The 27,770-nt window shown below is 38.4% G+C and overlaps 1 protein-coding gene across 2 annotated transcripts in view; it reads right to left on the minus strand.

Moving 5' to 3' along the window:
* Positions 1-27,770, minus strand: part of PRIM2 (DNA primase subunit 2) — a 283,700-nt gene that overhangs the window by 51,209 nt on the left and 204,721 nt on the right. The window contains exon 11 of one of the 2 annotated variants that reach the window (XM_053665012.1): positions 22,666-23,260. The exons of the other annotated variant lie outside the window; for it this stretch is intronic. Within the exon in view, the coding sequence (XP_053520987.1) occupies positions 23,228-23,260 (33 nt within the window). The 3' untranslated portion in view covers positions 22,666-23,227. Of the gene's footprint in view, positions 1-22,665; positions 23,261-27,770 lie in introns of those variants that run through there. 2 annotated transcript variants of the gene reach the window in all.

Raw genomic sequence — 27,770 nt, forward strand, 5'->3', positions numbered from 1 at the left:
ATGAGGCTGATGTGGTCCCCGGTGAAAATGAGTTTGATACCTCTGCTCTACAGTTTCAAAAACAAACCGAAGATTTGTTGCCTTCTGTTTATAAAAATAGCTTCTGCTATAAGAACTTAATGATAATTTTCAACTTGCTTCAAATATAAGGGAGGGAAACAAAAAAGTTTTCTGGCATAATAATAAGGGGTGATTACTATATATGTAAATAAAGGCATTTTAATTTCTATAACGTCTAGCAAGTCTTCCAGAACTCTACAAATTACAACACACTGCTATGCTTCCCAATATAAAATATAAGAAAGTTTGATTTGTTACAAAGGTTGTTCAATGCCAACAGGTATAGGTGTTTTCTTACATAGTTCAAGGATACCTAGCACACAAGACTTAAGTGAATTTTCAGGTTTATTTTAGTGGGTTTTTTCTTGCAACATTATACCACTTACCTACATAACCAACATATAAATATTATTTAATACAAAGAAAAAGCATATCAAACTCCAGGGAAATATCTGAGAAGTAATAAAATATTCATGAAAGAAGAGAAATACTTCCCCCTCTCCCCTTTTATTGATACATTACTCACAGGCATCAGAATTAAAGTCTCCAAAGAAAGTGGCTGCTTTCTTGTAACCTAATGTAACTAAATTGAATGTTGTGTTCTCAGCAATGCAAGAAGAAGGCTATGGAAACTTATTGTACAGCTTCAGGGCATGTTTGCTTCCCAACTTTGCGCCGTCTCATTAAGAAACTTAATTCATTCTGCCATGCTGTTCTTTTGAATTAACTACATGCAGAGGACATGCTAAGAGAAAAGAATGACAAGATGAACCAGAGAAATACTTCAATTCCACCCACTTAATTTTTAAATCACGTATTTTTAAATGTTAGAAGATCCTTTAACAAATCTTTTATGCAATCACTTATAGCGATTTAATGTAAAATTAATATATCAATGATATATTATGGTGAACATGACCTAAAAGAACAACGGTGGAGACTAATCTGCTCACTGAGCAAAGACTAATTCAGATACAGTTTGAGACATTTGAAAACAAAGAGTTTTGGTTTTGTTCGAAACAAAATCTTGAAGTCTGTAATACCTTAGTGAAGAAAACCAAAACCAAACCAAATAATAAACACACACAGTTTACATTAAATTATGAACATGAACATTATTATTACCTAAGTCTGATACACAACTCTCACCCTTCTGAAGAGTGAATTTTTAAACCACTTGGTAATTATCTCATTTACTTTCAACATACCAGTTAACTTATTATATTTCCTGATGGATACCTGAGTACCAGAGTTCAATAGCAAATCTGAAACTGCAGTCTAGCTCCGCTGATTCCCTATCCAGAGCTCATTCACCGACTCATGACACGTCTCAGCTATTTACCATGTGTCGTGAAGGATACAGAATAGCTTGTCGCAATGTATTAGAAAGAGCAAATACATTATAGTTGTGTTTAGCAGCCTACCAGGCTCCATTTTTATGTCTGGGTACATTTTAAAATTCAATAGATGAAAACCACCATTTGGTGCTATAGAAATTACTGCCTTGTTTATTGGCTCTATTACCTTGACACAGAAAGAGAAAGAGATCTTGGGCTAGGTCATACATTCAAGATCCTTCTACCTGTGATATCTATCTACAAAGTAGATAGAGTCTAAGTGTATTGTTTATTCATCAGGAACTTGGTTTAAACGTGTTTGGATACCTATTCGGCACCCAGGTGGGCATGTAGAAAAGGCAGTTGCATAGGTATGAGTCTAGGGTAGGAGAGCTCTGTCTGGACCACCACAGAGAATGCAATATCCAGGAAGACAGGCCTGGTCTCTTTGTTAACTACTGTGCCTTTAGTTTTGTCCTGTGACAAAGCCTAGCACATAACCAGTGGCTCTGTAATTAAATGGGACCAAATGCAATTGCTGTGACATTACTCATTTTAATCTACATAAATGGCAATTTCTTATGGCTTCACTTAATACTTATCAAATGAGTAATAAACTATAACTGTTCACAGTCTTTCCTCTGGGCCTGAGCTAAAAAAAAAAGGGTGTCTTTCTAGGAAAAGGGTAGAGCAGAGTGAGCGGAGGAGCCCAAGGTTCATCCTGACTCCTTTTCAGAGTAAGGAGCTGAAGTCCACGCTCCTTTTCTTACCCAGTGCATCACAGGCACTGGATACACATTTGTTGCTGGGGTGACGATGACTATAATTAGTTTGTCCTGATATTTCCTACAAGTAATTATTAGAATTTTAAGAATAGCCTCGTGTAAATTATATAAGAAGTTGACTTTGAATGCATTTGCAGTACCATTCTCAGAATACAATCCCCATTTTATAGCTAAAAGAACTGAGTAACTGATTATTTCTCCAAAGCCACAGCAGATGCATAGAGGGAAAAAAGAAAACTGAAAGTCTCTAAGTTTACTTTTATGCCCAATTCATGATAACATGTCTTTATCACCAACTATACAGAAATATTATACATCTGTATTTATAAGTATGTTCTTACGATATTTAATTATATTAGGAATTTCCCCCCTTAACTTTTCTTCTATACTGTCATTTAGAAGCTTTTAAAGAAAAATCCAATTCCTTAAAATTTTACCAACATAGCCACCTAGATAATCATGTGAAGCACCTCTCCTCCCAAAATGCACACACCCATATATATTTCATATATATGAAAAATGTTTCAAATGACCACATTGCTACAAAAAATTCCTTGAGTAGCTATCTTTTCCAGTTTACCATGACATAAATTAAGCATTCACTGTAAGTTATCACTTTCTGTTCTGCTTTACAAAGAAAAGCTGTTCCTGAAATAAGAACTCTTAGTATACATTAATTTGAATGTAATGTTTAAATGACAAGGTCATAACAAAAACAAAAGACGGAGACAGCTGTAAAAATCTAAAAATGGTGCTCTGATATGACAATTTCCAGAATCACAAGTCTACTAGCCACTTCACATGTAGATTAATTTTCTTTAAAACTTGAAAGCCACCTCTGGTGCCCCACACAGCATGCAAATGAGCAGAATAGTGATGAGAAGCACAACACGCATAAAATTACAGAAGTAATATTTTCATGTGCAGCTTTCAAGAGCAATTTGTTGAATACTAATAATTCTCAAATCATGTTGATACACTTAATTCGTTTTTAAAGAAATAAAAGCACATTATCACTTTGGAAACTTCAATAAGAGATAATGAGAACCTTTCCATCAAGTAGCTACTAATACATGATACATACACACACACACACACACACACACACACACACAGAGAAGAATGTGTTGTCTCCTGTAATGCTGAACGATCCACCCTGCACAAATCTCGCTGCTCTGACTTGTGCTAAGCGCTGATGTGCCCCATCATGTGATTTAGGTTTCTCTCCCTTCACTGTATTAAATCCAACTGGACAGTGAGTTGTGGTAGCAGGGACTTCTCTCAATTTCCTTAAACCCCTCTGCCCACAATTCCTGACAGTGAGGATCTTCAAAAATTATACATTAAATTCCACACATATTCACATAAAATTGCATATAAACATATAATGAACATTTTAATGATACTGATTCTTCCAATCCATGAACATGGTACATGCTTCCATTTGTGTCTTCCTTAATTTCTTTCTTCAGTGTTCTGTAGTTTTCCAAGTACAGATCTTCTACCTCCTTGGTTAAGTTTATTTCAAGGTACTTTATTTTTCTTGTTGCTATAGTAAATAGGATTTTCCTCCTACTTTCTGTTTCTGATATTTCATTGTTGGTGTACAAAAATGCCTTCGATTTCTGAATACTGATTTTTGTATTCCACTCTTTTGCCAAATTCACTTATTAGGTCTAGTAGTTTTTGGTGGAACCTATAGGGCTTTCTGTGTACAGTATTATGTTGTCTGCAAATAGTGACAGCCTACTGCAGCCACTGTGGAAAATAGTATGGAATATCCTCAAAAAACTAAAAATGGAACTTTTGACCTACAGATTCCACTGCTAGGATTATACCCTAAGAATTCTGAAACACTAGTTCAAAAGAACCTGTGCACCTCAATGTTCATGGCAGCGTTATTTACAATAGCCAAGTGCTGGAAACAGCCTAAGTGCCCATCAGTAGGGGAGTGGATAAAAAAATGTGGAATACTACGCACCAGAACAAAAGAAGGAGCTCCTACCTTTCACAGTAGCAGGGATAGAACTAGAGAGTATTATGCTAAGTGAAATAAGCCAGGCGGTAAAAGACAAATACCATATGTCATCACTTACAACAGAACAAAACAAACAAACAAACAAACAAACAAAAAATAGATCCAGAGGCATGGAAGCAAGGAACAAATTGACAGGGACCAGAGGGCGGGGGAAGGAAAGAAGGGAAAGGGCCTATCAGGGGTGTCCAACCCACAGCCCGCATGCTACATACAGCCCAGGACAGCTGTGAGTGCAACCCAACACAAAATCATAAGTTTACTTAAAACATGAGATGATTTTGTGATTACATTTCACAAGGTATTTAATGTGTATTCCAAGACAACTCTTCTTCCAGTGTAATGCAGAGACGCCAAAAGGTCGGATACCACTAACGTTAAAGAACAAGTATACACAGCTGCCGCTCAACACTATTCCAAAAGCCAGTGGAGGAACACTGGCTTTTGTTACTATTTTATCATTATGTAAATCGAATAGGTTTTCTTTTCCAATAAAACTCTATGTGTAAATTGCCAACATAAATATCATGGGGAAAAATTATAGGAATGTTGCCAGTTTGAAGGTAATTTCAATAAAAAAAATACTCCTCAGCTTTACAACCTAAATTGAAACAGTGATTTCAACAGGACCCAAGGACATGGACAACAGGGTGGGGACTGACTGTGGGAACTGGCAGTAGGCAATACAGAGGAAAGCAATGGGGGGAAACTGGGAGAGCTGTAATAAAACAAGAATAAAAATATATCATGAACTGTTAGAATTCAGTTTCTTAAAGGTTCAGAGGATTATCATCTACTCTTCTCTTCTGCTGTGAAAACACCATATTCTACAAACCTGCAAGATTAAGCTACCCAACCCACCCAGGCTGTTTAGCTTATAAATTGAGGTGACACAATGTGCAAAGGAAAGTCACCTTAATTCCACTAAGGAAAAATAATGCACTAAAGCCCATCTCTCTCAGCTGAGCCTTCATTCAATATTGAAACAAGTAATCTCAAATTCCATGGTTTTGGCTGCCGCTCAACACTATTCCATTCAACTGGGGATTGAGCACAGCAAAATGAAAAGGAGCTTTAATCTGTCTTTTCTTCTCTTTTTGCTATACTACACTGACAGCATCTTGTTCATTAATTAAACTATTTTTCCTTAAAGAAACTGACTGTAGAGTACCAAACTGGACACTGAAGAAAGAAGGCAGAAGGTAAAAGGCATGGTTTTCAAAGATCTAGGTATTAAAGTTATAGATAAAAATATTCATAAATGACATGGCAAATATAGAGAAACATTTCAACAAATACGAAGGGATGCAAAGGCAGAACCAGACGTACACATGAACTGAGACAGCTCCACTCTGGTGACTCCAAGTTCACATGCACTGTCCATGTTTGTCCAGCCCCCTAAGGACATGGGGCTATGAATTTAAATTTTTAGAAACTATAACCTTAGTTAAGAATCACTATGAATTTGCCAAATTTGCTAGAATCCCCCAAAGCAGTCTTTTGTTTTGTGAGGCTGATTTTCACTCAGTTTCTTAAGAAGAGAATGTATTCACTGCTAGAGCTCTAATAATAACCAGGGTAGGGAGATCATGGGTGGGAAACAACCATAACGCTTATTCATTACCTTATTGATATGTATGAACTTTTGCTTTGATACTAATTTAAAGAAGATATGTCATTTCTAATTTTGCCATCTTAAAACACAAAATAATAATGCAGTAAAATTCAAAGTTCACATGAAATCTTCTGACAGAAACAACAGGTGTTCTAAAGGGGAATGACGGAAAGGTAAAAAATGAGAAAATGCTTCTCATGTATTTTTATTTGGGTTTTTGATACCTCAGTACACAAGCGCTGGAGGAACACTAGCTTTTGTTACTATTTTATCATTATGTAAATCGAATAGATTTTCTTTTCCAATAAAACTCTATGTGTAAATTGCCAACATAAATATCATGGGGAAAAATTATAGGAATGTTGCCAGTTTGAAGGTAATTTCAATAAAAAAATACTCCTCAGCTTTACAACCTAAATATTAACAAACCTTACAGTTTCCTGGGGTCTCCATTAAAAACTGAAGGCCAGTGTGACCTAGATAATCTTCTTCCTCAGGAAACAGTGATTTCAACAGTCACATTAACCAATAATCTTGACCTCCAGACTTCTGGCCAAGATGCAGGAGGCATAGGTAGATACACTGTGCCTCCTCGCAGAACCAAAATTAAGGACAACAAAAAATTTAGAAACAAAAAAACAACCAGAACTGACGGAAAACTGAATTGTATGGAAGTCCAACAACCAGACCGGTAAGAGGAGCACAGTCAAGCAGCCGGTGAAGAGGGGTTGTGGCAGAAAAAAGTGGTCGCTGGTGACCTGGGCACAGAGACGGTGGTTGGCAGACCCTGGGCGCAGGGTGGCAACCAGAGACCCAGTGAGGCATGCAAGACGGGTGGCTGACCGTGGTCACACGTTCGTGTGCAGATAAAGCAGACGAAAACGGGCAGCAAGACAGACCAAACAACCCAGGACCCCATAGCTGGGAAATAAAACCTAAAAGCACTGACTGAAAAAACTTGTGGGGGTTGAGGTGCCAGAAGAGACTCCCAGCCTCACAGGAGAGTTCATTGGAGAGACCCACAGGGTCCTAGAATGTACACAAGCCCACCCACCCAGGGACCAGCACCAGAACAGCCCAATTTGCTTGTGGGAAGCAGCAGAGGGGACTGAAATCCTAAAGAGAGCAGAACAAACTCCACTGCCCCTCTCTGACCCCGCCACCACATACAGTGTCATAACCCAGCAACTGGGTTGCCCTGCCCTGGTGAACACCTAAGGCTCCGCCCCTTTTACATAACAGGCATGGTCTGACCAAAAAATTATGGCTCAAACAGAAGAACAAATCAAAACCCCAGAGCCAATACTTCTAAGTGACCAAGAGATAGCCAACCTATCAGATGCACAGTTCAAAGCACTGATGATCAGGATGCTCACAGAACTGGTTGATTTTGGTTGCAAATCAGATGAAAAAATGAAGTCTATGCTAAGGGAAATGAAGGAAAATGCACAGGGAACCAATAGTAATGGGAAAGAAACTGGGACTCAAATCAATAGAGTGGACCAGAAGGAAGAAAGAAACAACCAAACAGGAAAGAATGAAGAAACAAGAATTCAAAAAAATGAGGAGAGACTTAGGAACCGCCAGGACATCTTTAAACGCTCCAACATCCGAATTATAGGGGTACCAGAAGGGGAAGAGGAACAGCAACAAGTGAAAAACTTATCTGAACAAATAATAAAGGAGAACTTCCCCAATCTGGCAAAGGAAATAGGCGTCCAGGAAGCTCAGAGAGTCCCAAAGAAGGTGGACCCCCAAAAAACACACTAAGGCACATTAGTTACATTAGCCAATATTAAAATGGAGAGAATCCTAGAAGCAGCAAGAGATAAGGGGATAGTCACCTACAAAGGAGTTCCCATCAGACTGTCAGCTAATTTCTCAAAAGACACCTTACAAGCAGGAAGGGACTGGAAAGAAGTATTTCAAGTCATGAACTCCAAAGACCTACATCCAAGATTGCTCTATCCGGCAAAGTTTTCATTTAGAATGGAAGGGCAGATAAAGGGCTTCTCAGATAAGGTCAAGTTCAAGGAATTCATCATCACCAAGCCCTTATTATTTGAAATGTTAAAGGGACTTACCTAAGAAAGAGAAGATAAAAAATATAAACAGTAAAAAGACAGCAAACTCACAGTTATTAACAACCACAACTAAAACAAAAGCAAACAACTAGAACAGGAATAGAACCACAGAAATGGAGATCACATGGAGAGTTAGCAACAGGGGAGTGGGAGGAGGAGAAGGGGGGAAAGGTACAGAAAATAAGTAGCATAGACAGTAGGTACAAAATAGACAGGGGGAGGGCAAGAATAGTATGGGAAATGTAGAAGCTAAAGAACTTATGACCCATGGACATAACCTAAAGCAGGGAATTGTGGGAGGGAGGGGGTGTGCAGGGTGGAGGGGAATGAAGGGGGGAAATGGGACAACTGTAATAGCATAATCAATAAAATACATTTTTAAAAGACCAATCTTGAATTCACATCACAACATCTCAATTTACTTTTAGCAAAGAGAAGTTGTTGCCTATCTACAGTAATTGTTATCTTTTATTGAGTTTTCATTCTGTTCTAGGTACTGTGCTACATATTTTATTCTGTTTACTTCCTAGCAATACTATGAACAAGACTTCACTACCATTTAATAAGCCAAGAAAACTGAGGTTTGGAGAAATAAAGCACCTCGCTCAGGGAAGCCAGTGCAGCCTGTTGGTGGCAGGACTGAGCTCTGGAGTCGGGCCTGAGTGACCATGGAGTGCGTTACAAATCTGAAATACAGTGTTTAACCGGCACCTAACAATATATTCAGAGTATGAGTGTTCCTATTTTCCAAGTTTGAAAAGTAGACATCACAGTCACCTATTTTTTCTGATTATACTATTCATAAATTGTATATAGCCTTGCCCTGAGTTATTTACACCAATAGCTACACCAAGAGTTATCTGAGTTATAAGATTAGGTCCACTTTATGTAAGCAATATGCTTAATCAGTTTTGCTAGTAGAGACACCCACATTTTCACATTTTTCCAAAACTGTGAAGACTTAACATTCTGAGAGCGTCAGTGGCGACTATGAATTTTAGAGCATGACATACGGCCCCAGGGCCACACCTTGTCCTTCATCTTTATGCAGAACAATATTTTTTTAAGAAAAATCTCAGTGCTTTGATTTCAATTGTGAAATTAAGTCAATTATTGAAAATATGTTGAATGACATGGTTTATTTTCCTCCTAATGTAATTGCAGTTTTGCAGGCAAAAAGCCGACCAGAGTCTTTACAGTTAGTGTAGGACCACCTGCAAAGCCCCCAAACTCCTTCGCTGGCCGCCGCAGAAAGGAAGCAGTCCTTTCAGTGTTAACTGCCCAAGTATTTCACCATACTTATGCTCAGAAAAATCATCCTAATATGAGAAAAACGATGCTATTTATAGATACCAAGAGAAAGGCCTCAAAGTATAAAGAACTGTGATGCTGAGGGTATTATCAAGTTCATGAATTCTGAAAGGAAATTAAAGACATTTGTTATTTGTTAATCAGGAATTGCAAAAGACATGGTAAGAAATCATTTTCTACTCCATGACACTAATAAGAGATCAAATCGAAAAGCTGAGACAAAGGCATTTGGCTGGTACTACAAACCGATATAAAAAAGAATATCAAAGGCTCATACGCAGCTCTTTCGTACCAGTTAACTTTGATTCCTAACATTCTCCCAGACAAGTGTTTCTATTACTTTTCTGAAAGATGTGGGCATGGCTCAGCAGTGGCCATGATGAGTTAATGGACTAAAAAGATGGTTTCTCATGCACACACAATTCATTTCCACATCCACAAGAAAATAATGGGCAAGAATAACTAATAGAGTCAACCAAAGCAAGAAGTGAGAATTGAAATGAAAGCTGCAGGCTTATGAATTCACCTTAGAATTCATTGGCATAATATAAACTTTATAAGTTTTTCTCATTGAATTATACTTTTACTTCTATAACTTGGTGTTAAATCCTGTTTGTTTTTTTAAGTCTAAGTAATTAACACAGTAGGTGACACATTTAGGGAGAAAGGAAAGGTCATTAGTGTAAATAAAATCTAAGCTTAGAACGTCCTTACTTATTATAGTCATCAATGTTTTGGTTTCAAGAAAAATCAATATTGTTTCCTTAATTTCACAACACTGATTTTTAATTATCTTAAAAGAGAAAATGATTAGAAACTGATACTTGCCACAAATGCCACATGTTGTTAAAACTAACAACTTCCTCCTTCTACTGAAAGGGTTTAGTTAAGTTTCCTTCCTATTAATATGCACAACATGGATGTGTGTTAACTATCAATACTTTTTTTAAGCAAATGACAGCAGCAGCTACCATGCACAGAGCATCTATATGTGCCTGGCATTGTGCTGGGCATTTGACATAATTGCTGCTCCTCATAAGAACCAGTGATAAATAGAGATTTTTTTTCTTACATACAATGAGGGCACAAGGCAGACCTGGGTGAGGGTTGGTACTTTAACCAAGCTCATAAAGTGAATCAAATGGTCAAAGCTTAAGGGAACCAGACAGTCACCACCGAGTTCCCTCGGGACCAATATAGCATATAGTAACTTCGATGCATTAACAACCTGCACTTTAGAAAGAACTTCACTTCCAAGAAACTTACTTTACCCTTCATCCTCACACACACAAAAAGCTGGTATTATTTCTTCCCTTCTGCATGGGAGAAAACAGAGGCCCAAGGGCAGGAGGCAGTTTTTCAGAGCTCCCAGAGCAGATCCGAGGGCCTGGTCTGGGCCCTGCCCTCAGATCCAGCGCTCTTCCCAGCACTCGGGCCTTGCGAGTATTTCAAATACTTGCATCTGTACACAGTATCTGGACAGGCACACCCTCCCAAAGGCTTTGACAGCTTGCCAATCTTCATATTTAATCACACACTTATGATTTTTATTATTCCCTTAGTATCTTTGTAAGAATAGAATTTTATGTATATTTTGCTTTATTTGAAAAATAAGAACTATCTTAAAACTCAATGGTTCTTGTTTTTAAGAAAAAAATGGCCTCCCTGTACAACTAGAAATTGGACTAACCATACACATTCTGATACGTGTGGCCAAATACAAAGCTCTTACAAACACTCAGAAAATGTTAAATGAAGTATAGCATATATCTGTAACACAACTGTCCTTCTGAACATGGCTCAAAGATAAATGACAACTCAAGAAATAGAAAGGGAAAAGACTTTCATAATATTGCACAACAAATCTGAGAAGAAATGACTATGAACAAACAGAAACAGTTACCATCAAACTAAGTGCATACGCATACTTTTGGCACAGTCTTAAAATGTGAACCATTAGAAAATAATGCACAATGATAAAGTTTATAACAGACTTCAAAAGTACATCTTGAAAAATATAATTATGACTTCCATTGCCATATAAGATGATGAAAAATACTGTGCTAAAGGGAAGTCTTAAAATGTGTCTTTAAACAGCCACAAATACAACTAGGATGACTATAAACAGAATTTAAATATAATTATACCATCTATAACTAGCAAATGGGTAATGGAAAGAAGGGTAAAGGAAAAGTGCATTTTGCTTTTCCCTCAGCCTACACAATACAGTATTTTACATTCTGTTAAAAATATGGCAATACATTTGACAGTTTTTCCTCCTGTGCTCAGAGAACAGCTGTAAGACTCCAGAACGGTGAGTGCAGTTGTGGGAAGAAAAGATTCCATAAAGAAGTATTATTATGTTAAGAAATTCAAACATAAACAATTGAAAATGCAGAACATACAGAATACATACATGTTTTCAATCACTATCACCACAGTTCACTGAGTAACTAATTCTATGGAAGTAGCTAAATTTAAAATGATGTTTCTCTGCAGTTACAACTGTTAATAGAAGTGCAACTTCCACAGGTTCAATTCTTTAGATTCATGCTCTTTCTCAGGACTTCAAATAAGACCTCCTAAGTACTGACCTATTATCATCACTTTTAGCATCACAGCACAACATAATATTGTCTTCCTAACAATTACTATGCTATTTCGAATGCTCAGTTTGAATGGCTAGTAGAATTAAAGGTGTAGGTCTTTTGACAGTTTTATTTCTGAAAGCTAAATGGTATTGGGTACTTATTTTTTCATGAGACTGTTCTAAGCACTTCCCTTGTAGCAACTTCATTTATTCCTCATAATAACCCTCCAAGACAGATACTATCTGGATCTTCATTTTATAGACGAGAAAACTGGAGCATGGGAAGGTTAAAGGAAGCCACCAGAAGTCAGGATATGGCTGCTAAGTGGTAGAGCAGAAATGTGCGTCAGAGCAATTTGATTTCTAAGCACTCAGTTGCTCTGGAACACTATCTTTGTAGTTTATCTGATAAAACTACCTCTTCTTTTCCCGAACTTATTAGGGGTGGGATGGAAGGGAAGGCACGAAGAAAGGGAAATTACCCCAAATCGCTTGACTTCTCACCCTTTCACTTCTGAACCAAGGAAGCTCATGACTCAGTCCACTGGCTCCCACTGCTGTTGCATGTGAGATACCTAGAACAGGTATTGGAAACTTCACTTTGATTCTGAACGTGTGTAGGTTACTAGGTTTGTGACTTCACACAACTCATTGAAATGTTTTGAAACTCAATTACAATCTATAAAATGAGATTCAAAAATACTGCCTTCCGTGTATTTCAGGGTAAACAAATAACTAGGATGACTGGAGCCCATTTCTCACAGAAGAATTTCAGCTCATAAATGTAGAAATGAAAATAAGATAACTGATTTGTAAAGATGATTCAATAGATAATATCAGATGAAAAGTTGAAGAGGAACTTTACAGTGGAATGTTCATGCTACTGATATGCTTCCTGATGTGACACAATAGAAGAAACAAGGTACCACTTATGAAGGATTCTTGCCCAAAAGGTTGAATTTACATAAACCTTAACAACTAACTCCATTTACAGGAAAAAATGGGAAATATGGTAACAAATTAAGTAACACCACAGAAAGCAAACATACACATTTGGAATGTGAAACATTCTATGGAACAACTGATTCATTTCTGCAAGACATTGCAGACTAAGAAAACAAACAAAAAGAAGGAAAAGGGGGGTAAATAAAGAATCACTAAAAGATTTATGACAAAAAGGCAAATGTAACATATAATCTAATGCGGATTATGATTCAACTTATATATAGTATATAATTATATAACCACATAATCATATAATCATGTGTGCGTGACTTGCAATTGGGGAAATTTGAATTTGACCTTGATATTAGATGTTATAAAAAATTATTGTTAATTTTGTGAAGTGGTAAGATTAATGGTAGTACAATCATATAAGAAAATGTTCATAATTTCTAAAAATGTAAAAGTATGTAAGCATAAATGACATAGTTTGGAATGTGCTTTTAAATGGTTCAGCTGAAAATAAAAAAAGAATAAAAAGGGATATGTAAATGAAACTATGTGTAATACTAATAATTGTTTGATATAGTAGTGGAAATATGGCTGGCAATCTGCATTTGCACATGTCCCAGATTAGAAGTCAATAAACCATGCCCAGCCCATAAGCCCAATCCAGACAGACAGCCGTCTTAGCCAGCAACAACATCATCTCTCCATTTGTTCTGTCTATGGCTGCTTCCATGCTACAACAGCAGAGTCAGCGCGATGGACACCGTATTGTCCACAAAGCCAAAAATACTATCTGTCCCTTTAAAATGCACTTACTCCTGTTCTAAATTCTTTTTTTTTTTTTTACTGCCTCTTTGAGAGGAAAATTAGCCTCAAAAGGTTTCCAGAGCCCTTCTCCTTGGAATTTACCAAGGATCTTCCCTACACAGACTTACTCACAAAGTAGGATTTAGGCAGCCTCATACTTTTTCCTGTAAGTGAATAAATCATTTCATAGCTTCAAGGTAGTTACTTTTCTGCTAAATCTAGAAGCTTATAGTGAAAATAAATAAACCAAAAAAGCAAAGGTAAAAAAAAATTTTTAATGTATTATTATTATATTACTATTATTACTATTATTACTTCAAGTTCCCTAGGTTAAAAAAAATAGCCCAAGGGAAACAATGTATTACATTTCAACACATTACAACCAAAGAGTATTCCTCACTTAGGGATGAAGGGAGGAAAGTACCCGCATATACACACACAATGCTGGAATTCTGTCCTTAGAATTCAGCAATGAATACCATAAACCCATGGGCCATTTTTTTCTGACTATAAATTTCTGTATATTTTTGAATTAATAGTTTAAACACATTCTTTGGCAGTCTTTAACTTAGCTTACATAACCTTCAGGTATACCCATGAGCTGATTAGTAATTTAAGGCCTGAGAAAAGCAAAGTTTTGCAGGGAAATACACTGAGACATGAATGAGTTTAATATGCAAGTACACTAGCTAAAGGGCATAATTAAAACTACATCACTCCTTTAAATCTACATAATTATGTCTCAAAGACATTCTCATTAGTATCTTCAACTTTGTCACAAAGCCAGAAAGGGCCTCAAGTCTCCATGGTTGAGAAATAAATATAAAATAAAAAGTTAAGGCATATATATACAGGTCAAATAAAATACCTATAAAATTCAATTATTGAACTTTCCTCTTTAAAGCAATATATAAAATCCACCAGTCAACCATCATTGCTCTTGAGTCCACAACAAAATATACAACCGTATCTGTGGATGACCTTATGTCCCATGTTTCAGAAGAAAATAATAAGCAGAAAGGTTTAAAGACTATTTTTTATTTTAGAAGAGAGAAAGCTTCTTTTTTCTGACAATAACTCAGCTGGAAATCTCCACCAGCCAGCACTTCCGTCACCACGCGATGGTAACGGGCGCTCCTAATGATCAGTCTGCAGCGGCCCCGGATCCTGGAGTTCACTCGAAACCGTTAAAAAGAAGATGACATTAATTTCAGCATACTTTTGGTAGTAAGTGCAAATCCTAATATTCTTGCTATTTTAAGATTAGTAATATACTTAAGACATACAGGGCAACTCTCCATCAAGAGGCTGTTAAACTCCAAGTCAGACATTTACAGGGGTCATGCTGAGAAGCTCTTACATTATGGCTGACAAGACATAGGCGCCTCCTCTCAAAATCTGGGGCATGAAATTCTGTGTAAGAAGGATTCTGTCCAAGGACTTGAAAACATTTTAAATTCCTTTTAGGGAAAATATTGGCCAAAAAGTGGCCCTTCTTCCGCCGGTTCCTATTGACACTGATCACATCTCAGACAGAAGCTGGAAACACAATTAGGAAGCTTCTGCAACAATCCACATGGGAGACAGTGATGGCATGGACCCTCGCTGGAGCGGTGGGGACAGTGAGGCATGACAGACTTTCAAGATTGAATCAAAAAGATTTCCTGACAGCATAGATATGAGAGAAAAAAAGTGAGTCAAAGACTGTGTACATCAAGGTTTTGGATGTGAGCAAGTGAAAGAAAGAATGGAGGTGCCATTATCTGAGACAGAAAAGACAGTAGGAGTTGATCTGGGGAGAGCTGGTGGACTGGGAGCTCAATTTTGGAGACATCAAGTTTGAGATACTTCAAGCATTACTCTGTTTGTATGACCTAGAATCTGGATTGTAAGTAGGTACTTGGATATCAGGATCTAGAGCTCAGGGTAGGCTAGACTGGTGGGAACACATTAGAAACCTTACAAAAGAAGGAGTTCACCTAAGGAGTCAGTATACAGGGTTTTGTTTTCTTTTTTTAGGCCTATGCTGTTTCCTGGGCACTAACATATCAATAAAATGTAATACTACCTTAGCAATATTGAATATCTATGACACTATGTTTTCTAGGATCTAACCTGTAAAGTATCCCCTGAACTCTTTTGAACAGTTCTTGAAATTCTGATCAAAGCATTAACTTATCTCTGCTGCAACTAAAGAAAGATGGTTATGGTGACAGCGATCAGATGGGATTCTAGCTGAGTAGGCCTCCAGACACGATTTAACAGAAGCCTAAAGGCACAACTTGCTGTAGGTGAGAAGCACAGCTAAAGCCCGGGAAAGACTGTGCGAGCTCACTGAGACATGTGCAACGCTGGCGTCAGGCAGTCAGCAATCCTACTGAGATGGTCATGGTGTGGGAGGGAGACCGAAGTGATTCTGCAGCACCTTTCATACATTCAACATAAATCCTTTAAGCCTGCCACCAAAAAGTCAAGTATCCAAAATGTGTGACACAAAAAATTTGAGAGGTACTAATCTAAACTATCTTTCTATCACCTCAAAGCTTAAACGTTACCTTTTCATTGACTACCTAGAAGCTAGAATTTTGGCTCGTTATAAAATTGAACTCTGAATAGATCTCAGCTTAGCACTCACTACCAATTTTCCTTGGACATCTGACACTGTAAAGGAAAATCTAAACACATGTATCGGGTAACCATTCTTTTAGATGTTCTAATCTCTCTTCCTGTATTAAGATCACTAGACAGCAACGAAACCAGCCTATAATTTCTCAGTAGACAGCAGGAATACTTTTACTGAGATTGACTAACAGGATCCTGGATTTTTACAAAGGTTCAACATAAGAGTCACCTGAGGTATGGATCTGTTCTTTTGACAAACATGGTTTTAAAAGGTACTCCATGATGTTACCAGCAGCCTTTACATAAGCACTTCATAGATCATGAAATATCTGTTCCAATTCTATATGTCCAAATGTTCCAATTCTATATGTTCCAATTCTATATCTCCAAATCCTATCATCTTTCCAGGTTTAATTCAAACATCAATTTCCCCATGAAGCCTCTCTGAGTCCCCTGGGTAGATACAGTATCTTCTGAACTTGCCCTAATAGTGTACTAAACACTTTTAACCTCAGAATGAATGAGAACTAAAGTGAGGGCATTTTTTGATTTATCAACTATACATTAGATATTATGCTAATAAGCAGTATACTAAGAATATTATCTCTGTAATTTCCATTCCAACTCCATCACTTCCTTATTTGAGGGATGAGAAAACTGAAGTGAGAGAAGCCAACTTATCAAAGTCACACAGCTAATAAGCAGCGATGGGATCTGAACTCTGGTCAGACTGCCTTCCAAAGCAAGTTGAACTTCCTTGTTCAGTAGGCTAGTGTTTTATTCATTAAGTTATGTGAAAGATTCCCAACTATTCAATAAATGTTACTTGAATTTTAACTTGAGAAAACTATGGTCTCTGCCCCTCAAAAAGCATATAATTCACTGGAAGGCAATTCAATAGTTGTATTACAAGACAGAAGTTATATCCTTCTAGTATAGGTATTTTCCTTAAGGACATGAGTCATTCCTTACACACATTTTTCTCACTCATAGTCTTAAAAACATTGGTGTATATAGAATTTAATTAATAAGAATGTGTAAAATTTTGTACTACTTTCCAAAAATGAGGATTGTAGAAATTTTCCCTCTTGGCCCAATTTTGGGCTCAAGGAGAATAGTTAACTTAGCTAGATGTTCAGCAATGCCCATTTCTCTGTCTTTCATATTCTGTTTTTGTTTTCCCTCTTTCCATATGAAGGAGACAATTCCATCAAAGCACATCCAGCATATGTGGTATGGTGTACCCCGCAGACAAAAAGATCATGTGAACCTTGGAGCTTCTAATTACCAAGAAATTCACTGAAAAGGCTTCTGGTCAAGGTGGTGGCACAGGTAAGCATGGCTTGCCTCCTCATAAAAGCGCATCAAAATTACAACTAAAATAGAGAACAACCATCACTCAAAACCATCAGAAATCGAGGTGAATGGAAGCCTAACAATTACAGAATTAAATTACATCCATCCAGACTATTGGGAGGGGCAGAGATGCATTACAGGCTTGTCCCACATCCAAATGTGGTAAATAAAAATTCAGGAGGGATATCTCAGGAACAAGAAGTCCCAGCCCAACACCAAGACACCAGCCCAGGGTTCCAGTGACAGGAAGGTAGATCACCATAACTTCTGGCTGGAAGACCAAGCAGGGACTGAGTTGGTGGAAGAAACTTCTGGAGTCCCAAGAAGTTCCTCTTAAACAAGCTACACACGAACTTACTCAGACTCACTCCCTCTGAGCTCCAGCACTGGGGTAGTGGCTTGAAAGGAACCAATAGAATACAAGGAGAAACTGGAGTGTCTGGCATCAAGACGAGAGATGAGGGACAGCTTTCTACCAGACAGAAAGGTGGACAGAGGCCACTGTCCCTTTACTGAACCCTTCCCCCACAGAGCCACAGAGCTGGCAGGTAGGTGCCATAGCTGAGCCTCTGTCAATCTGGCTAACACTGTTTGCCCTACCCTGGAGATCCCTGGAGGCTCTATCCCAGCCAACTTAGAGCTTTAACAGTGGCTTTTCCATATGAATGGCTGGTCATGCTTCACAACTTCCAAAATCATTTCAAACAAGTAACAGTGAGTAACAGTGAGTTTCAGTGAGACTCCAGCACCAATACTGCTTGCTAAATGACCCCAGGCCTGGCACTAGCAGCAGCCAGCCTAGATTCACCGCTTGGCTTTGCCTGGAAATCTCCAAGCCCAGCAAGTGTAGCAGCCATCTAGGATTGCTTAATAGCTCAATGAAAGGTGGCCCCAAGCAAAACACATGTTAGGGCTGCACCACCCAAAAAACCCCAGGGCCTATGCACCAGTGGAGAGTTACAGACCGTGTCAGGGCACCAAAATCCTGCTCCCACAGAGCTGACCCATCAAGGAGTGTGGAGGTTGGTGGTCAGTGGTCAGAGCACTGACCAGCCTGGGTAAATCCCTCTCATTGACTTGTCAAGTCTCAACTATAAGAGGAGGGTATACTCAGCTCACACAGGGTACACTTCAAGTAAGCAGAGGGTACACTTTGGGTGACAGGAGAGGCTGTGCCACTGGACCCAACAGGACACCTACTACATTAGGCCATGGTACTTAGACAGGGAGTCATAGCAGCTCTACCTAATACATAGAAACAAACACAGGGAGGCTGCCAAATGAGGAGACAACATGACCCAAATGAAAGAACAGATCAAAACTCCAGAAAAAGAATTAAACCAAAGGGAGATAAATAATGTATCAGATGTAGAGTTTAAACCACTGGTTATAAGGATGCTCAAGGAACCTAGTGAGCACCTCAACAGCATAAAAAACATCCAGTCAGAAACAAAGAATTCACAATTAAAATAAAGGACAATTTACAGGGAAACAATGGTAAAGTGGAAAAAGCCAAGGACCAAATCAATGATTTGGAACAGAAATAAGCAAAAAGCAAACAATCAGAATAAGAAGAAAAAAAAGAATAAAAAAAGTGAGCATAGGTTAAGCAGCCTCCAGGCAACTTCAAGCCTTCCAACATTCACATTATAGGAGTGCCAGAAGGAAAAGAGAAAGAGCAAGAAATTGGAAAGCTATTTGAAAAATAATGGAAAGAAAACCTCCCAATTTGGTGAAGGAAATAGACATGCAAGCCCAGGAAGCACAGACTCCCAAACAAGATGGATGCAAAAAGACTCACTCCAAGACACATCATAATTAAAATGCCAAAGGTTAAAACAATCTTAAACAATCTTTAAACAATCTTAAAAGCAACAAGAGAAAAAGCAGTTAGTTACCTACAGGGGTGTTCCCATAAGACTGTCAGCTGATTTCTCAAAAGAGACTCTGCAGGCTAAAAGAGATTGGCAAGAAATAGTCAAAGTCATGAAAAGCAGGGACCTACAGGCAAGATTGTTCTACCCAGCAAACATATCATTTAGAATCAAAAAGCAGATAAAGAGTTTTCCAGACAAGAGAAAACTAAGACTTCCTCATCACCAAGCCATTATTATATGAAATGTTAAAGGGACTTATTTAAGAAAAAGATCAAAACTATGAACAATAAAATGGCAATACATACATATCTATCAACAACTGAATCTAAAAAACAAACTAAACAAACAAGAAGAACAGGGAAAGGGAAAGAATCATGGATATGGAGAGTGTTTTGATGGTTGCCAGATGGGAGGGGAGAGAGGGTGAATGGGTGAAGAGGTTAGGGGATTAAGAAGTACAAACTGGTAGTCACAGAATAGCCAGGGGAATGTAAAGTACAGTATAGAAAATGGAGCACCCAAGGAACTTATGTGCATGACCATGGACATGAACAATGGTGTGGGTGTTACTTGAGGAAGCAGAGAGCACTGAGTGGAGAGGGGCAAAAGGGAGAAATTTGGGACAATTATAATAATATAATCAATAAAATATAATAATAAAAATTACAAATAAATTCACTGAGTATCAGGGAATCTCTGCAAAATTTGGATACTATAACAGCTACTCACATATGATGAATGCCAAAGATTACAAGAGAATATTTACATAAAGTGCCAGGCGTACTGCAGAACTCGGTAAGTGCCAGTGCTCTCCATCTGACAAGTCACTCTGAATGCCTTACCCATGCCAGAGGACAGCAAATTTGCTCTAAATCAATCATTCTTCTAAGGGCCATTAAAAATATTATATATATTTCTAAGGAAAATAATGACATTTTTTACATTTGTATCTATAACCTCAAATATTATATATCCCCTATGAAGCTTTTCTTCACTGTAAATCCTACAAATAATATGGAAAATATACAAAATCTTTTAGGACTTTATGTGTCAATAATAAAGAGAAAATACCACAAGCCATTCATTCTGGCCCCCGGGGTCCACCTGCTCTAAGGATAAGCTACCTTGTGAGCAAATTGTCTGGAGGGGTTCCCTGAAAGAATAAAATCATTGTCCTGACCAATTATAAATGTTTAATGAAAAATACATCTTTATTACTAGAGCAAAATGCAAATATGAAGGGAGAAAAAGAATAAAGCACATCCTGAAAATGTTAATGAGGAAAACTAACAGTTTGACATACTCAGGACCACTTTCAAACACTGAATACATATTGAGGATAACCTAGGTGCAGTACATTCTAGTGAGGCAGGTGGGGAGAGTATAAAAATTATAAGATAGCATCTCTGCTACTTAGACACTTGAATTTTACCTGAGATTAAATGGGGTGTTGAGGGGGTGGGAGTCACTGTTGGCTCAGATGTTCAGGAAAAGATTAACCCAGAGGCTGGGCCTTTGGTGATAAACAGGAAGGATTCTTTGGCTCTTATCAACAATGGCTTAAACTAAATCCAATTTATCCCAATGGTACTGAAATGAATTCCACCTAGCAACTCCTAATTATTCAGAATCTTCTCCCCTCATCAGAAAGTACAATCTCTCCCTTTTCTCTAGGCACTAAATTTATCCATACTTTGGGTAGATCAAAGTTATCTTTTAAAAAAACCACAAAGTTTTTGAATGGCCTTAAATATGAATGTCCAAATTTAACAAAATAAAGCTTTAAAAAACTATTTACATGTAAACCATACATGCTACGAGTCCACAGAAAGGAGTTATCATTAGTGGCTAAAATGAAACATAATACAGTTGTAAACTGAGATTAAATGGCATTACCACAGCATTATTCTAATTGCATCCTTTGTGCAGAAGGCCTCAAGGTACAATCAATAAGTCAATAATTAGAACACATAAAACAGTATCAGACAGTAATCACCATAAAACTGTGTTAACATAACATTTAAGTGTTGACTTATCAAAAAAGGCCAATTATTAAAGACAGGGGTGGGGGGGTGGGGTTTGTACTATTACTAGACGATCCATAAGTTGGAAAACAACAGTAGGGGATGAAGAATGCTTCACATAAGATGCTTTTTGGAAGCCATCGTGGCCTGTGTTCTTTGTAGTAAGGATTAAGAAACTGCAGAAACATATTGCCTCAATTCATGTGTGGCCAAGGCAAGCTTTGCAGAGGGCAAGGGGGCAAGAACAGCGGACTGGAAGTAGCCTTAAGTGTGATGACATCCCCAAAACTCCCAACGACCAAGCTGCAGTGTTCCTGTTATCACAACATTAGTAAAGAATGAGAACACCCAGACTTCAAAAAGTACGAGAGTCAAGGCCTTCATGGTGTTATTACTGGACATGCCACAAAGAAGGAAGAATACCCAAAGCTTATGACAAAAAAAAGAGGAACCGCAGCCACCTGTAAAGACAGAACGAATGGGACATTTCCTGGGAAAGGAGGAAAAATACTTTGAGATCTCTTCTTGAATTACCTTGAGTGAAATCATCTTTGTCAGTGAATATCATGTTCAAATACAGGGTGGGGCAAAAGTAGGTTTATAGTTCATATAGAAAATAATAATTAATAGATAATAATACAAGAATCAACTGTGCTTTGCATGCTCACAACTGTAAACCTACTTTCATCCCATCCTGATTCTGACAAAATGACTACGTCCTAGATTTGTTTTTGGTTTACATTTTTAATGGCTTAAATATGAAGGTAGAAATAAAAGTATAACTTTGCTAAAACTCATATCCAAGAAAATTTGTCAACATACATTTTTTCCTCTGTAGGTAGAGAAACATCACATCTATAATATATTTAAAAACATCCAAGTGGAAAGCATAACTCATCTTTAATGTGTTTTAAAGTATTCTCATTACATCTGAATTACCATATCTACACCAATGAAAGTCTTTAATCCCCACATTTCCATGAAATGTCAGTTTTTTACCATTATGACTTAACTTCAAATATGCATTAACTGAATGGTTTTTCTTAGCCACTCCCTCAAGCTAATGACAGTGATGTATTGTCTCATAAATATTTAATCATTCCAGCAAGTACTTTGTTTTCGTTGCACTGTCCAAATAAATCTGATAAGATAAAATACAATTTATTTGTAGAGCTTTTATTATTACAATGGAGAATATCTGACATGAATTTTCATCATGGAGTTTATTTTGAAAGACTATGGGAAACAGGGGTTCATTAATACAAAGAACTTGTCATTAAAATCTGCCCAAGGACAGGGCAGGAAAGACAGGTGGTCACAGAGAAAGTGGGACTGTTTGCATGGTGATGGCAAAGCGGACCTGCAGGGGTGGGGCTAGGGCCCCAGTGTGTAACACTATTTACTTACCTGAGGTCCATGTGAAAATTCAAGGGTCAGAATGGCATATAGGAGCCTATCTGAAGAATGTAGGGGACAGTCAGTCTTACCAATGCAAAGGAAAAGGAGAAACAAAAGCTCTTTAGGTACAAAGATGTGGAGAAAAATGTAAGGATATAGTAGCTAAAAGGACTAATTTAGCTCAAGACCCAGACATCACATTGGAATTGGGCATCAACCATTTCCCTCCTGGGTATCTTCCCAGTTGGGGATTAAAACATAGCCAGGCAATCTTCTGAGATTTTTGCAGGAGATCCCTCCCCTTTCCCTCTCAAAACCTGGAACCTTAACTAAATCACAGGATCCTCTGTTCTAGGTGTGATTAACAGTTTTCCTTTACTCGTCCTTCTGGGCTGTAGAGATCAGAACCTGGAAAACAAGAACGTCAGCCCCATTCAGCCCTCAAGTGATCACAGACAAAGCCTGGTGCCTCATTTTAAACCATAACCCTTCAAAAAAAAAAAAGAGTCTAAAACTGCTTTCCTCACTGAAACCTGAGGTGCAGTGAGCTCAGTACAGGCCTCAGTGGGTGCCTGGGTCCCCCCCCAGCCACAGCTTCTCACCCACCTTCTGCTAGGTCTCCCCAAACCTTATGACTGGGAGCCAGCCTCAGTCTGCAAGGCCTGCTACTGCCCCGAGGGGGCCTTTCCTGAGCCCCTGACTTTTTGGCTGGAGCTGGCTGCATGGCAGCTTAACTTCCAGAATCCAAATCGCAATATCCAAGGGTTCTAAGATCCAGCGTCTGCTGTTTCTGGGGACAGCTGGACAGGTTTCTCTCATTGTATAATGGTGAACACTGCCATTCGCTGACTCATAGACTCATAGCCTGAGATATGATAAGTATCCACCATGCCAAGCCTAGAGCTCGTATACAAAACTCAAGCTGTGGTTAAATGTCATCTTTTACTTATACCTTCCCTGACTATGTTATTTAAAAACCACATTCCCTGTTTTCTCCCTGCAAAATTTCCTCCAAAGCACTTATCACCATTAATATATAACTCACCTACATAGTTACTATCTCCCACAAGAATGTAAACACCAGAGCGTTGGTATTTTTGTCTAATTTTGTTCACTGCTGAACCTGTAGTACATAGAGTACCTGGGACACAGTAGACACTTAATAAATTATTTGTTGAATGGATGAATAAAATATGCTCTTAACATGGCCATCTAGGAAAAGACACGTTGGGTTGGGTGTATTTGTATAGTGCAAAAGAAAATGACAACCTTATTCTAAAGTAAAAAAGGGATCTACTTCTTGGGGTGCCTCATCACTGTCATCCTCAAAATTTTTAACCTGAGTTACAGTAAACTTTTTAATTTACCTCATTCTTCTCTGAATGTATGCTCGCTTAAAAGCTGGCGTTCTTGACAGTCTAAAACATTAACCATGTATCTCCCCTTGAGTAAACATCCCTCTACTCCTTTCCTGGTTCAGATTCCTATTCTCCTGCACACAACACAAGGAACTACACTCTCATAGCACAGCCGTCCTCCGAGTCCCCGCAACATGGAAACTTGCCACGCCTTATTATAAAGAGCCATGCACCTTGACATGTGCAAAACAGCTATTTGTTTTTTCTTTTTTAAGTAAAATAAAACCCTACTTTACAAAGAAGCAAACTAATTGGAAAGATATTGCCAAGTAATTCTTTTAAAACAAAAAGAAAAAAATTAAGATTTATTGGAGTGTTCAGAGTAATAAAGACATATGGGTTGTTAAAGAAAGCCAAGAAATACCTTCACACATTAAGCCCTTGAGATTCCTAATGTTAATAAATTTTCCAAAGAAAAATCCCTTAGTATCAGAAGTCTGACCCATTTTGGAACATAAACATAGCCAGTCTTTCTGGAGACAATTTACCATCAGCACACGGCAATTAAGACAAACTGTGAAAACTTCAACTAGTACGCCCTTGTTGTCATTTTCTCCTAAAATCACTGCATGTATTAACAAAATGTTAACCTACCTTTTAAAATGTTGGATAAAATGTCATTTTATAGCAATTTTAATTCATAAGGTATCACTGATAAAATGGTTATACATGAACATTTAAAGTCGAAGTTCTCTACTTTTTTATCTCATTTTCACAGTTTAAGAATTGAAAAGCATTTGGAGTAGAACACCAAAAGAAATTAGACTTGCTAAAATGTAATTGTTACCAGAATAGTGTTGGGAAGGGATAACACTTGTTTTATTCTAATGACAGACTTAACGCAATGCATAATTTAATTGAAAATTGACTAACTAGCCTCTTATCAATTCATGAAAGTCGGTCCAACCTGCTGATGTCAGTGTTTTGGTGTTAACCCTTGTATTGTGTTATCTGTAATTCGTATTCCAAAGGCAATGGAAGGCATGGCGGTAAGAGTTAAAACCTTAATATGTACACATCTCTATTATACATTAAAATATTTGGAAGAGAGACTATATACAATAGAAAGTTTATTACAAAAAACTTTGAAAAGTATATTCTAGATGGCTTGGTAACTATTAAGGGTACCTTTAAAATTGCTGCCCAATAACAATACTGACAATGATGAGACAGACTACTTTGGCAAGAAATCACTTTTTATCACATACAAATTACTTTCCTAGGTTATTGCTAATATGAATATTCAAGCAAAACAAGGTTTCTTTGAAAGAAAAACCAAAACCATAATCAATTATTATAGTTAACAACTAATTAGTAAGCTAATTAAGGTATGAGTCTATAGGTATTAGGTTTATATTGAAAAACATATGAATGATTATAAAATAACCCATGCTTTATTTTAAAATCACTGACTAATACTGGTTTAGTATAGTATAGACTACATAATATTTCATGCATATATTTATTTCTTTGCAACATTTTATTTTTTTTTATTTTTTTTGATTGATTTTTTTAATTAATTTTTTTATTGATTATGCTGTTACAGTTGTTCTATTCCCCCTTTATTCCCCTCCACCCTACCCCCCATCCCCACCATCACCCCCCCTTTAGTTTATGACCATGTGTCTCAAGTCCTTTAGATTCTATATTTCCCATGCTATTCTTGCCCCCCCCATCTATTTTCTATCTACTGTCTATGCTACTTATTTTCTGTACCTTCTCCCCCCTTCTCCTCCTCCCACTCCCCTGTTGCTAATCCTCCATGTGATCTTCATTTCTATGGTTCACTCCTGATCTAGCTGTCCTTTTAGTTTGCTTTTGTTTTAGGTGTGGTTGTTAATAACTGTGAGTTTGTTGTCCTTTCCCTGTTCATGTTTCTTTAACTTCTTTTTCTTAGATAAGTCCCTTTAACATTTCATATAATAAGGGCTTGGTGATGATGAACTCCTTGAATTTGATCTTATCTGAGAAGCACCTTATCTGTCCTTCCATTCTAAATGAAAGTTTTGCTGGATAGAGCAATCTTGGTTGTAGGTCTTTAGATTTCATGACTTGGAATACCTCTTTCCAGCCCCTTCTTGCCTGTAAGGTCTCTTTTGAGAAATCCGCTGACAGTCTGATGGGGACTCCTTTGTAGGTGACTGTCCCCTTAGCTCTTGCTGCTTCTAGGATTCTCTCCTTCATTTTAATCTTGGCTAATGTAATTACGATATGCCTTGGTGTGTTCCTTCTTGGGTCCAACTTCTTTGGTACTCTCTGAGCTTCCTGGATTTCCTGGAAGTCTATTTCCTTTGCCAGCTTGGGGAAATTCTCCTTTATTATTTGTTTAAATAAGTTTTCCACTGGTGGCTGTGCCTTTCCCCCTGCTGGTACCCCTATAATTCGGATGTTGGAGCATTTAAAGATGTCCTGGAGGTTCCTAAGACTCTCCTCATTTCTTTGAATTCTTGCTTCTTGACTCTTTTCTGTTTGGCCATTATTTGCTTTCTTCTGGTCCACTCCATTGATTTGAGTCCCAGTTTCCTTTTCATTGCTATTGGTGTCCTGTGCAATTCCATTCATTTCAATTAGTTTCGCCTTCATATATTTGTCTAATTTGTCCGTATAATCAACCAGTTCTGTGAGGATCCTGATCACCAATTTTTTAAACTGTGCGTCTGTGAGTTTTGCTATTTCTTCATCGCTTAGATTTATTTCTGGGGCTCTGAGATCCTCCTGCGCCATTCTTGGTCTGTTCGGGCCCTTTAAGTGTGAGAAGCGGCGGCTTGGATTCCCAGGTCGCTGGGTTGTGACGCTGTATGTGGGGGCGTGGCCAGAGCGGGGAAATGGCGACCCTCTCTGCCGCTTCTCACAGCTGGGTGTGGCGGAGCAGTGCCTTAGGTGGTTCACCTGTGCCGGGCCACTCAGAGTCGCTGGGTTATGACGCTGTATATGGAGGTGGGGTCAGAGTAGGGAAATGGCGGTGCCCTCCACTGCGCTTGCCGTGGGACCTGCCGGCCCGGTCCAACCGCCCACTCCCTCGCCTGTCCACCCTCGCACAAATGCGCGACCTCAGTCAACACGCAGCCCCGGGCCGGCTGTCTCCCCCGCGGTCGCTCGCCTGGTTGCTCGCTGGGTCGCTCACTAGGTCTGACCCTGCGCCTGGATTCCGCGGGCCTGAGTGTGTCTGACCGAGACCTCCTGTGCAACCCTGCTCCGCCAGCCACTGGTTTCCCCCCTTACCGGTCAGGCTGAAGAATTTGTTGTTAACGGACTTCCGAAAAGTTCAATTTTCCGTGTTCTGGCTGTGTTTTCTGTTGCTAATATTTAGTTTTCTCTAATCTTGGTTGTGGGAGAAGGCACGGCACATCCACCTATGCCTCCATCTTGGCAGAAGTCCTTGTTAAGCCTTTCAACTGGATCAGGGCTCCCCTGCTCCGCTGCTGGCCTCGCTCCTCGTACTGGTCCAGCCGAGTATCTAGTTGTCCTTTGGACTCCGTATTGTCGATTTTCCGTGTGGC

Source organism: Artibeus jamaicensis, unplaced genomic scaffold, assembly GCF_021234435.1.
Source record: "Artibeus jamaicensis isolate MK-2021 breed Jamaican fruit bat unplaced genomic scaffold, CSHL_Jam_final contig_388, whole genome shotgun sequence".
Classification (NCBI taxonomy): domain Eukaryota; kingdom Metazoa; phylum Chordata; class Mammalia; order Chiroptera; family Phyllostomidae; genus Artibeus; species Artibeus jamaicensis.